The following is an 11810-nucleotide window of genomic DNA, read 5'->3' on the forward strand; positions in this document are numbered from 1 at the left end:
CACCAGCACTTTAGCTCCTAAGGTTCAAAAATCCAACACATACAGAGCAGTTTCCTTCCAGAGAGAGCAGCTCCATGAGAGTACTTCTGAATTCAGTATCCCAGTGCCTTAACCCTGCTGCAATTTCAGAAGGACTATTACCAATAGCAAAATGTTGTGATGAACTTTAATGTAACCTCCAACTGTAAGCAGTATAAGCTCTAAACCAGGAGGCAAGGAGCAAGCACAACACCAAGCTGTGCCAAGTTTTATTGTAATCACTTAGTCGGAGTGGTTGGCTCCGCTGTCCTGCAGCTCAAATAAGGAGAAATATATTTTAGTTATCGGTACCTAACGCTTTGCTGAACTTTCGTTGTGCATTTCTGCTTAGAAATGACCCTGTAAACTGCACTGTGGTGCTCTGCAACACTTTTATCTACTGTTAGAACAGTACAAAATGTGAGAAACAAAGACTGTGAACTACAAGAGGCTGCTGAGCAAGAGGACTTCTGGTAACGGGGTCTTCCTAAAATGTATGTCAGCAAAAAGCTGGCAGATAAGGGGAGCTCTAAGGGGGGGTAAAGACTTGAGTCAAAGACTTTAGCCATCACTTCACTGACCAGTTGGAAATGCCTTTGGCATCTTTTGTCACTGTAAATTTTAGATCTCAACGTACTAATTTGCAAGTATTTTCAGTTTTTTACACGTTCAAGATCTTGTAAATTATCTTAGTCACAAGACACATATCTCAAATCAACCTGCTTGAAGTCCTCAAGTTTTGGTAAATACTACTAAGAATTTTTGCTAGTGAGGACTTGGGAGAAATTACCTAGAGCAAACTGAAATCTGTCATCCTGATAGCTTTCAGCATTTGAGCATCACCAAGATTGAAGCATTCACCTTCTGATCATTGCTTCCATTATCCTTGCACCAAAGCCAGTCCTGATGCACACATCTGAACTGTGCAAGTCCTCTTACAAGCTGATAAGACTGCATCTGTTTTGATCTCTCATTCCTATAGCAAGAGTGTATTACTACAGCACAAATTAATGTGAGTGCATGAAAAAAAACCCTCTTCCTACTCAAGCTGCTTCAATGAGAATGAAGGGACACTGAAGTTCTGAGCAGACCTTGCTTTGCCCCCAGGCTAGGGTGGGAACCAAATCTCTTGCCTCACTGCCCAAGAAAATTAATTCCATGTTTGGACATTGCTTAACACCTTCACCTTGCTTCTAACTTTTCACCACCATGGTAAGCACCCATGTCTTCCAGTCTTTTTGAAATAGCTAATTTGAAGCTATTTTGGACATGTCATGACACAGCATGACAGGTGTGGAAGACCTGTGGAATGCCCTGTGTGACTTCAAGCTGTTTTTATAGGTGTTATGAGACCATTCCTCTAGTCACCAAGGACTAGAACAAGCTTTGTAACACACTTTGGCCACATGACAGAGCATGTAAAACACGAGGATCTGTGGGAGGAAAGTATTTTTGAAAGGGACATTTCCTTTCATAAACCTAAGATTCTGAACCATAGAAGGAAAGTGGTATCTACTTCCCATCTCAGTTACTACTGTGAGTATCTTCTTACTGGAGTAACACAACCTAATACAACTGCCATCTGAAGACTGTGGGAGTTTCAGTGAAGCAGTTGGGGGTGTAGAAAAAAAAAAAAAAAAGGCCTTCAAGCATGTTAGGCCTTCAGTAATTGTGTCAATGCTACTGAAGCCGTTTGCTTTCATACCCATTCCCTTAATCTAGTTTCATTTTGCAAAAATTCAGAGTGAATTCATGAAAATGTGAGCAAATGAGTGCAGCACACTGACATGCATCATGGCAGTTATCAGCAACTGCCAACAGCCCCTGAGTGAACAGTGCCCTCACCCTGTGTGGAGCAGAACAGGACTCTGCCCAGCCCCAGGGGAGAGCTGCTCTGAGTTCACCAAACCCAAGCTTGTAAATACCAAGTATTACCTGTCCAAAGTCAAGGAAGGGCACCTGATCTGCACCAAGTGCTTGGCTGGCAGGGAAAGCTTGCTAGAGCTGGCCCACAACAACTCTCTCCTCAGTTCCTTCAATGACAAAGGCCAAGGAATACAGGATGCAGCCCAATGCAGGAACTGCTTAAAAGTCTGTAGGATGCAGTGCTGACTACTTAACCCCACGTGTGAATCTCCTCACCTCAGCACAGCACCATGAATCAGGCTTTCGGGGCCTTGATCCATTTGGAAGTCTTCAAAGATTATCAACACAAGTTAAAGCAAATCACTTACAGAGACTGTCTTAAGATCTTTAAGCAGTGCCCGACTTTGCTTTTACATGGCACTAGTTTGCAGTGGCACTGCAGAACGCAGTCCTGTAGATTTAACAAGACAGCAGCTAGTGTTCAAGATCCAAAGCAACAACCGACGCAAAGTGTAAAAGGTTTTGTTCCCAGTGTTAACACAGACAAGTCAGCAACACCACTCATTCTTAACACTTTTATTCTTACAGTTCTAGGTTTGAACTGTACATGCAGAGTTGCATAAGTCACGATAAAGATTTACAGTGGATTCTATTCTATGGTAGAGTGCAATCCAGAATCCTTAAACAGTATAAAAAACAACTTTAAACATCAAGACCTTGTTAGGAGCAAAAGGGTTAAAGCTTCCCCAAGTATTTCAGCTCTCCTAGATACCTAGTTACTAGGTACTGTATGTTAGACATTTAGAGTTGAAGAGCTGTATAACACTAAACAAACTTAAAACATCCTGATGTCATACCATCTTTCCTACTTTCCCACATTTCTGGCAATTAAGAATAAGTCAAAAACCCTGCCACCTGCAACCAGCTAATACAGACAAAAATAACTACTTCTCACTTGCCTGTTTAGGGTTGTACAGTGTTAAAGAAAATATTCCCTCAATGGCATTTGTATCTCACATCAGCTGAAAAAGCAATGTAACAAAAATAAAGGTATAACATCTTTGAAAATAAATATAAAGAGGGAATGCAGACAAAGTGTCAGAGATTTTTTTTTGGCAGGTAACATTCATAATATACAAAATATAACTTATTCATATTAGCCAAGGAAACATTCATGAGTTCCTGTAAACTGTTTTAATCCACCTCCTCCATGCGTGATGTGTCATCATCTCCTTCAAGTGGTGGCATCTCCTCAGTAACTGCTGGACTGGCCTCTTCTGCAGCAGTATCATCTTCATCAATGCCTGTACAGGAAACACACGCACCATTAATGCTGATTTCAGAGCTCAAGGCTTTCCTCTCCTTAGCACTTCAAGTGATTCAAAGGTTCTCCCCTTTTCCTTGAGTAGAAAGAAGCACCAAAGTGATCTCCAGACACTCAGTACCCTGCAAAGGCATGTAACCACACCCTGAATTTACTGGAGAAAGATTTTCCAACTTACCCAGGCCAAGTTTGATCATCCTATAAATGCGGTTGGCATGTGTCTGAGGATCTTCCAAACTGAAGCCAGAGGACAGAAGTGCTGTCTCATACAGCAAGATGACAAGATCCTTCACAGACTTGTCATTCTTATCAGCCTCTGCCTTCTGCCTCAGCGTTTCAATGATGGAATGATCAGGATTAATCTCCAGGTGTTTCTTGGCTGCCATATATCCCATTGTGGAGTTGTCTCTTAAAGCCTGTGCTTTCATGATCCTCTCCATATTGGCAGTCCAGCCGTATGTACTTGTTACAATACAGCAGGGAGAAGTGACTAAACGATTGGACACAACCACCTACAAGAGTGAATACAAAGTTCATCATTTAACATTTCAACACATACACTTCATTTATTATCCCCCACTGATTTAACCGTGGTTCAACTCTGAAATGCCACTACATGTCATGCAAGACCCAAGACTCAGGAGACAGAGCTGAAGAATTTGCAATACCAACTCAATAGAGCCACTTCGCTTCATTAAAAAACAAAACAAAGACACCTTTCTTTATTATAAAGCATTATCTTGCAGAGACTGCTCTTTCAGAAAGGCAATCATAAAGACCTTATCTAAGCCTTCCCTGCAACCAAATTCATTTCAGATCACTAAACTTGTTACACATAGACAAACTGCATACTACCAATTACCTTTTCTACTTTCTTTTCAAGGATATCTTTCATTATTTTGCAAAGGTTTTCAAACTTGGCTTTCTTCTCCTCTTGCTTCTTTTTCTCTTCCTCATCTTCCGGAAGCTCCAAACCCTCTTTTGTTACAGAAACCAGGGTCTTGCCTTCAAACTCCTTCAGCTGCTGCACACAGTATTCATCAATAGGCTCAATCATGTAGATCACTTCCAGGCCATGTTTGCGAAGACGCTCCACAAAAGCGGAGTTGGCCACCTGATCTTTTGTTTCACCTGCAAGCAGCAAGAATGCCACAGTTGTGGTTTGAGCCTCAGCACTAACAGGCAGTTTGTTTATTTTCTAAAGTGCTTATGCAGCATTTCCAGTGATGCTTGATGTCCATACCAGGGGAAAAAAAGGGGCACAGAACAGGTACCAACAAGCTACTGCTAAGATTAGACTGGCCTGAAGAGACTTAGGCCTTTCAAACTGGCACCAGTTTGCACTATTTCCCTGGTTTGAAAGCAAATTTACGTTTCCTGGAATGGCAGGTAAGAAGGGTTTTCTATTCCTGCCAAGGAGAACTGAGCAGCTCTGTACTGCATTTGTATTTGAGCATTACATCTTAATTCAAATACTACTGGCCAAATTTATTAACTAAAGCCAGAGCACAAAGCTATCTTAAAGGCACCTCAAATGGCTCTGAAGCATACTTTCTGGCCTTATAGGGGAAAAAAAACATAAGCTAGCTGTGCAAGGAGCACTTCATTAACTGGAGTTAGTCCCACCGTCCTCGTGGACATAGTACCATATATTAAGGAACTGTAAGTACCACAGTAAGTATGCAGGCACATCCTGCACATGGCTATTTTCCATTTTCTAACCCCGAAAAGATAACCCTATGTATGTACCTGCATTTACAGGCCATTTCTGTTACCAACTCACCAGTGATGTAGTAGACATGCTTCTGGTTTTCCTTCATCCGAGTGCAGTAGTCCTTCAGAGAAACCATTTCATCACCAGATGCAGATGTGTAATACCTCAGTAATTCTGAGAGCTTCTTGCGGTTCTGGGAGTCTTCATGTATACCAAGCTACAGAAGTAGAAGAAAAAAACCTGCTACTTTAGATAAAAACTGTGGTAGTTTAGTATTTCAGGCTTAACGAGTATCTGTAGTTTTTACCATCAATATTAAGCAAAAAGACTACAAACCTTGATGTTCTTGGAAAACTGCTCATAAAACTTTTTGTAATTCTCCTTGTCTTCAGCCAACTCAGTGAAAAGTTCTAAGCACTTCTTCACCAAGTTCTTCCGGATCACTTTCAGGATCTTGCTTTGCTGCAGCATTTCACGAGAAATATTCAGAGGTAAATCCTCAGAGTCCACCACACCTCTCATGAAATCTGGAAGGTAACAGTGACAATTAGTTTTGCAGGTCTCAAAGAAAACAAGATTACCACCAGTCACCACCTTAAGTGGCTTTGCCCTTTTAAAATTATGACTGTTTCTACAGAATTCTTGACAACACAAACTAAGCAGTACTCTCAACTGCTCAGATACTACTACCCTGAACAGCTGTTTATGACACTACCTTCCTCAAAAATACACTCACTCAGATATTCAGGGATCAGTTCCTCGCAGTTGTCCATGATGAAAACTCTGCGTACATACAACTTGATGTTGTTCTTCTTCTTCCTGTTTTCAAAGAGATCGAAGGGTGCACGCCGTGGGACAAACAGGAGAGCTCTGAATTCCAATTGCCCTTCCACAGAGAAGTGCTGTGGGAAAGCAAAACGATCATTTCAGTCAAGTTGTATGTCTCTCACTTCAGTGACTGTTTAATTGCTCTTCAGATGCACACTGCAAACAGTAACCATTTGAGATGCGAGTAAAGCCTCAGCAGACAAGGCACTACTCAGGCAGAAGCACTGTCTCCAGACAGACAGATCCAAGTTCTGTTCAGTTGTTATCAGGCAAGTAGACCAATTTAGAAGAGGTACTTGGTTCCCTGTGTTATATACTGAGCTTCAGGAAGCATGTGTACTCTTATAGCCCTTCCCACTACAGACACACAGTAAGGACAATTACATCTCACCCATCCCTTTTAGCTGTAGACCTTCTCAAAACTAAGCTACAAACCCAAATAACTCAATTTGTATTTATCTGAAATGTACTTTAAAATTTCTCAATTAGCCTTGGTAACAACTAAGCTACAAACTGGGAAGGCATCTGCACTTCCTTTTATTTACTGTGGATTTGATTAGCATTACCAACACAGCCTTAACAGTAGCCAGAGTAATTGTAGCATAAAGCGTCACCCTGACATGTTTTAAGTGTTTGAAGCAGCATCACTCTAAATACTAAGCAACATCACAGCAACTCTGGGACAATGGATCCGAGTTCAGTAGCATGTTTAGCAAGCTTCCCAAGTGCAATTGTGCCTGCAAAAAGACAAGAACTTACTTTGACAGCCAAGTGGTCTTCCCAGTCATTAGTTAGACTCTTGTAGAACTCCCCATATTCCTCATTGGTTATGTCATCTGGATTCCTGGTCCAAATTGGCTTGGTCTTGTTGAGCTCTTCCTGATCAATGTACTTCTCCTTGATCTTCTTCTTCTTCTTCTTATCTCCATCCTTCTTCTCCTCTTCTTCATCAGAACCAACATCCTCAATCTCTGGTTTATCTTCTGTCTTTTCCTCCTTCTCTTCTTTTTCCTCTTCCTTTTCCTCAGCCTCATCATCACTCACCTCCTTGTCACGTTCCTTCTCCACCTACAGAAGAGATCAGTAGTTGATTTGAGAAACCTAGTTTTTAATCATTAACAGCCCTAGGTATCCCTTTGTAGTTTCACAAAGCTGAAAACTACAGGAACATGGCATCAAGTTTTCCTCCTAGACTCAACTGAGGACTCACATGCTGGGTGCTGAGACAAGTGGTATTTTATTTCCATATGTTTACATGGTAGGTTTTTGGTATTCTGTTTAATTATACTGAATTACCACTAACAATACATCAAGATGTAATTAATTTCCTCAATGGTTTGGCCACTGATAGTACTAGCTTGGCAAAACACATTTTTTTTTACTTAGTCTTATGAAATAAATTTGTGATTAGTAGTCTTGTAAAATAAACCCGTAATAAAGAGAATTACATTTCTTAAGAGCTACATCCATGTAACATCTGAACAATTTCAATTAACAAAATACACATGGACTGCTTTCTTAAATTTCAAAAATGTACTTCTAAGTTGACAATACTTAAGTTATTCCAAAGAAGATACATACAAAGAGTGTAATAGGATAGCCGATGAACTGAGAATGCTTTTTCACAATTTCCTTGATTCGCCGCTCTTCCAGGTATTCAGTCTGATCTTCTTTAAGATGAAGGATGACTTTTGTTCCACGGCCCAAAGGTTCACCTAGAATGTAGTTTAGAAGTTTTACTTGTGCAGCAGTCGACTAGGCTTTGGCAAATTGCAAAACATGCCTTTTTAAAAAAGGCACTGCTGTTATCAGCAGTTTCTTTGATGCTGGGAAAACATAAGCTTCTGTGTACATTAACAGCCTTACAGACATACTTCCTCAAGCTTACAGTACCCAGGCATGTATTTCAGGCATGCTTAAAGAGATTTTCACTTAATTAGTCTGTTCATGTGTTATCTTTCAAGTTTCTGTAAAGGAGTTGTAGAGTATACAAAAGTATTTGTTTGCATAACCCTTTAAAAGCTGAGTCTTCATTATAATGTACTATTCACTTACACATTCCCTTATCATGTATCAACAGCTAAAACTGGAATGGTAAAGGAACAGCTGTGCCTGTGCTTGACCTGACACGTGACTAGTACCACACGTTTATCTGCTATGTTTGCTGTTTTCAGTGTATGGACTTAAGTATCTGAATGCCAGAAATCTTTAGAAAGTGTACTTGAGTACAAACATTTAGTACTGACCGTTATCAAGCCTGACAGTGAAAGATCCTCCAGCTGATGACTCCCAAGCATACTGCTCATCGTCATTGTGCTTGGTGATCACTGTCACTTTCTCAGCAACCAGGTAGGCAGAGTAGAAGCCAACACCAAACTGACCAATCATGGATATATCAGCGCCTGCCTGCAGTGCTTCCATGAAAGCCTTGGTACCAGACTTGGCAATAGTACCAAGGTTGTTAACCAGGTCAGCTTTGGTCATCCCTATGCCTGTATCCACAATGGTCAGAGTGCGATCATGCTTGTTTGGAATCAGGTTAATTTTCAGGTCTTTTCCAGAATCCAGCTTGCTTGGGTCAGTCAAGCTCTCATATCTTATCTTGTCCAGAGCCTGAAAGAGAAGAGTTATAGAATGGTTTGGGTTGGAAGGGACCTTAAAGATCATGTAGTCCCATGCCATGGGCAGGGACACCTTCCACTAGCCCAGGCTGTTCAAAGCCCTGTCCACCAACCTGGCCTTGAATGCTGCCAGGCAGGGAGGCATCCACTACTTCTCTGGGCAGCCTGCTTCAGTGTGTCACCACCCTCACAGTGAAGAATTTATTCCTCCTATCTACTAAATCTACCTTCTTTCAGTTTAATGAGGCAGGCTTTAACATTCCCTGATTATTCCTAAATATTTCACTAGTCTATTGACATGAACCCGGCTAGGAGTTAAGGTACTTACATCTGATGAATTGGAGATCAGCTCCCTCAGAAAGATTTCCTTGTTGGAGTAAAAAGTGTTGATGATCAGAGACATCAACTGAGCAATCTCAGCCTGGAAGGCGAAGGTCTCCACCTCCTCCTCCATTGGTTGATCTTGAGTTTGCACAGCTTCCGGCATCTGTAACGAGAGGGGCAGTTGAAATCCCACCCTGAACAGCTCAGTGTCCATGTGCTTTTGCAGGCGGTGACAGACAATAGCATACCGAGATAAAAAAATTTAACTGTGTAGGTTCAAATACAGAACCATAAGAAAACACAAAACACTCCAAAAACCCCAGATCTTATTTCCTATCGGTATTCAGGAATTTTAGGGAATGCAGAAACTAGATACAAGATTTTAACTGCGAATTTGCTTTGCACCATATCGGGTAACAGATCTTTTCCTTTCCCTTAATTTACAGATTAATGTACGAAGCTTACTTCCCCTCATCACAGGCCAAACACACATTACAAGAAAGTAAAATGCAACTGAGAACTCTGCCCGGCACGGGATGTTAATTGCATTACTCTCTAGCCGATTCTCACAGTACAGTCTCTATTCGGGGTGCCTTCCTGTTCTTACGTCCCCCTCATATTTGGCTCACACAACTCACTTTATTCAGATGCAGACGCGATCCACAACTACAACTTAGGTACCAATACGGTCCAGCCGAACTCGTCCCTGCCCTACACGGACGGATTAACCGAACCAGCTCGGCCTCCTGCTGCCTACAACAGCCTTTGCGCGAGTCAAGCCTCAGGAGCAACAGATTCAACTCAAAATGCAGTATCTCTCTCAACCATTCCCCCACTTCAATCGCTACCAAATGAACGGAGACCAAGCGCAATACTGCAATCCTCCACCACAACGCTACCCAAGTTACGAAATAATAAATTAAGTCCCTGGGGTAGGGGCCGGCGCCCGTTCCGCTGCTCCGAGCGGAGCCGCGGGCGGGAACTGCCGCCCCGCAGCGCCCCCTGCAGGCTCTCGCCGGAAGCAGGAAAGATTCTAGAAACTGCCAGAGCCTTCCCCGCCCGCCCCCCCCCCCCCCCCCTCGTCAGCACCAGCCCGGCGCGCCCCCGCCCCCCCGCGAGCGGGGTGCACCGCCGAACCGCCCCTTCCCCCGCTCCTTCCCCACGCCCGCCCCAGCCGCCTGCCCGGTCCGGATCGCCCGCCACAGCCCCTCCATCTTGCGCTCTCGTGGCCGAGCGCCCATTCATTAGCAGCGAAGCTCCCTCCCTGTCCATCCCCCTCGCGACTGCTCCTCCGCACCGAACCGGAATCGGGTCACTCTTCCCCCCCCGCCCGCCCCCCCAGCCATGCGAAGGGGCTGCTACCCCCCCAGGAAACAAGGGGTATTTTTTTCTGCCCGCCAACTACGCCCCCCCCCGCCCCGAGCTCTGCTAGCGGAAGAAACCCCCCTTCCCCCAGGAGCTGCCCGCCCGTTCTTCCCCCTCACCCCCACGCGACTTCAGGAACAAAAAGGAAAAAAAAAAAAAAAAAAAAACAACTAAGAAAAAACCGCGCTTGAGCGACACCAGCACCTCATCCCCTCACAGTCATACTCACACTTCCAAGACCCAGCACCCCTCCGAGCTCACTCTTCCCTTAACGAGAACTAGAAAGGGAAGAAGAAAAGGCGCGTCCTGCACCACGCGGTCCCCCGGATCCCCCCCGCACCCCCAGTATAGCACCGCGCGGAGGCGCGCACCAGCCACCACCGGAGAAACGTCTCTTCAAAAGAGCCATCCCCTGCCTACAACCGGCCACGGCTACAGCCGCCCCACCGCTCACCTTTGCAGGGGGGAAGGGCTGCTGCTCTCCTCGCTGAAGCTGCTCACACACTCTACCCGAACGGCTGCACCTCCACTAATGCGCGCACCCCGCCGCCCGCTTGGCTTATATAGGCCCGGCGCCGCCTCCTTCCAGAACCATCGGGAACCTTCACTGACAGGCACGGGGGAGGGGGCGGCACGGGGAGGGGGCGACGGGGGGAATGCGGGCGGAGACTGACGGCCGCGCCGCCGGGGGGCGGGGCCGGCCCCCCCGCAGCCAATAGCAGCCGGCCGCGTCAGAGCGCGGGTCTGGCGCAGGCGCCGTGCCGGCCGGGGCGGGGGCGGGGCTGCGCGCATGGCCCGGCGGCCGGCGGGGCGCGCGCCGTCCCCATTCGCCAACCGCCGGCGGGGCCGCGGCCGGGGGAGGCGGTGGCGGGCGGGCGCATGCGCGGTGGTGCCGCCCGCCCGGGGTGGCCGTTGGGCGCGCGCGGCGCCGAGGGGGAGGGCACCGGGGGGGTTGCGCAAGGGGCCGGTGACGTCATTGGCGGCCCTCCGCTTCTCAGAACGTCCTAGAACCGGCAGGGCCGCGCGCCGCCCGCTCACCCCCCGCCGCTTGCACCCCCGGCCCCGCCGCGCCGTGAGAAGGGCCTGGAAGGGCCGGGGCTCCCCCGCTCGCTCCCGGCGGGACAGGGACAGGGGCCGGGGCGCGGGGCGGGGGCCGCCTTGCCTTCTTCGGCCTCTCGTCTCCGCTTCGCAGCCGCAGCGGCGGCCCCGGGCGGGTGGGTCGCGCCGGGCGGTGCCCCGCAGGCCGGTTGTGCAGGTGGCTGCGGCGCTGCTTTCCCTTCAGGCCGCGGCTGCTGGGCGGGAGCGCCGGGCACCGCGCCCCTGCCCGGGGAGCCGGGTGGGAGCCGTCTGCTCTGCCAGGCGTAGCTGGGTGAGTCAGGGCGCGGGGATGCTGTGGTAAAGCGTTTCGCCTGATCAGGGAAAACAAAATCGCTTCTCTCACAACAAGTATCAGTCTGCAAGTTGAACCAAACCGTGCCTCTTGGTCCTTGTATTTGTTCAGGATAAAAAGAGTCAAGGGATCATATCCAAGAAGCTCAGAAGACCTACATAGCTATGCAGTTACTTAAGGATTTAAGTGCTAATAGTAGACATGAGATGGATGCCAACGTCGGTCGGTTTGTTAACAGCCCGGAGGGATTCTCAACCTGGACGTGGCTTTTGCCGTCTAATCTGCGGGAAATTTCAGCTGATGTTCAAAGGGCGCAGCTACAGATAGCTTTATACATACATTTATACATCTTGCATAAAG

The 11810-nt window shown here is 46.4% G+C and overlaps 1 protein-coding gene across 1 annotated transcript; it reads right to left on the reverse strand.

Moving 5' to 3' along the window:
* Nucleotides 1-2445: 2445 nt before the first annotated feature.
* HSP90AA1 (heat shock protein 90 alpha family class A member 1) lies at nucleotides 2446-10666 on the reverse strand. The gene is made up of 11 exons (XM_074908678.1): nucleotides 10515-10666; nucleotides 8700-8858; nucleotides 7997-8363; nucleotides 7332-7465; nucleotides 6510-6818; nucleotides 5659-5824; nucleotides 5259-5449; nucleotides 4992-5139; nucleotides 4071-4339; nucleotides 3387-3720; nucleotides 2446-3188 (listed from the first exon to the last, which is right to left on the reverse strand). Exons 2-11 carry the CDS (start codon nucleotides 8856-8858, stop codon nucleotides 3079-3081), a joined length of 2187 nt encoding a protein of 728 aa, XP_074764779.1. The 5' UTR covers nucleotides 10515-10666; the 3' UTR covers nucleotides 2446-3078.
* Nucleotides 10667-11810: the final 1144 nt, after the last annotated feature.

Source organism: Athene noctua, chromosome 6 (genome assembly GCF_965140245.1).
Source record: "Athene noctua chromosome 6, bAthNoc1.hap1.1, whole genome shotgun sequence".
In the NCBI taxonomy this organism is placed as follows: Eukaryota; Metazoa; Chordata; class Aves; order Strigiformes; family Strigidae; genus Athene; species Athene noctua.